Source organism: Micromesistius poutassou (genome assembly GCF_964030765.1).
Source record: "Micromesistius poutassou genome assembly, chromosome: 10".
In the NCBI taxonomy this organism is placed as follows: domain Eukaryota; kingdom Metazoa; phylum Chordata; class Actinopteri; order Gadiformes; family Gadidae; genus Micromesistius; species Micromesistius poutassou.
In genome coordinates, this window is record NC_140280.1 from 15,118,629 (window position 1) to 15,119,763 (window position 1,135).

Sequence of the window (1,135 nt, forward strand, 5' to 3'; positions counted from 1 at the left end):
CTAACAAGCAATTTAAATATTCCATGCAATCAGGGACTATTCAACCATGCACATCTCCACGTGTAACGAAGCCACGCCTTTAACCTGGTTTGTGTTTTCCTTTGTCGGCGGCAGGTTTGGTTTAAGAACCGCCGGGCCAAGTGTCGCCAGCAGCAGCAGCAGAGCAGCGGCCAGTCCAAACCGCGGCCCCCCAAGAAGAAGGCCTCCCCCGCCCAGGACCCCGGCACCGCCGAGGCCATGGTCAACCCCGTGGGCAACTACAGCCCCTCCCCGGTGCCGACCGGCCCCACCCTGTCCTCCGTGTCCGGCGCCGGCGGGAACGCCGCCGTGTCCATCTGGAGCCCGGCGATCTCCCCTCTGCCCGACCCGCTGGCGTCGTCGGCGCCCTGCATGCAGCGGCCCTCGCACTACCCCATGAGCTACGGCCAGCCGTCCGCCTACTCCCAGGGCTACGCCGGCACCACCTCCTACTTCACCGGCCTGGACTGCAGCGCCTACCTGTCCCCCATGCACTCGCAGATGTCAGGCAACGGGGGCGCCCTGAGCCCCATCACCGTGCCCTCCATGGGGGGCTCGCTGAGCCAGTCGCCGGCCTCCCTGTCCTCCCAGGGCTACGGCACCGCCTCGTCCCTGGGCTTCACCTCCGTCGACTGCCTGGACTACAAGGACCAGCAGGCCTGGAAGCTGGGCTTCACCACCATGGACTGCCTGGACCACAAAGACCAGAACTCCTGGAAGTTCCAGGTGCTCTGAGGTGGGGGTCAGGCGGGGGGGTTCCTTGGCACAGCAGTGAGAGATCGGATCAAAGCCATTTTACCCCAAGGACTTGTGATCTTCTGTTGTTATTTATTTTGTTGTCTTTTTTTCTTTGAGAGCGTAGGTGTTTTTTTTGTAAATGGGAATCCGTTGTGGAGGTTCGTGTGGATGTGAGTGGAGGGGCCACGCGTTTGCTTTTAGGATCACTCTTAAGCGATGCTTTTAGGCCAATATGGTGTTTGGCTTTCCCTTACATAGCCCCCCCCCACCCTCCCTAATAGGCTCCAACATATGAACAAATAAAGCCTTTTATTTGACTACGATGAAGATAGATAAAGGTAATAAGATAGATAAAGGTAAATAATAGGTACAGAGAGGC

General features: G+C 58.3%; 1 protein-coding gene across 1 annotated transcript in view; it reads left to right on the plus strand.

The window, feature by feature from the left end:
• The window catches only part of crx (cone-rod homeobox), a gene marked incomplete at both ends in the record, with an annotated part of 2,095 nt that extends 1,342 nt beyond the window's left edge, over nt 1-753 (plus strand). The window contains one exon of the mRNA XM_084473809.1: nt 115-753. Within this exon, the coding sequence (XP_084329935.1) occupies nt 115-753 (639 nt within the window). The remainder of the gene's footprint in view (nt 1-114) is intronic.
• Nucleotides 754-1,135: the final 382 nt, after the last annotated feature.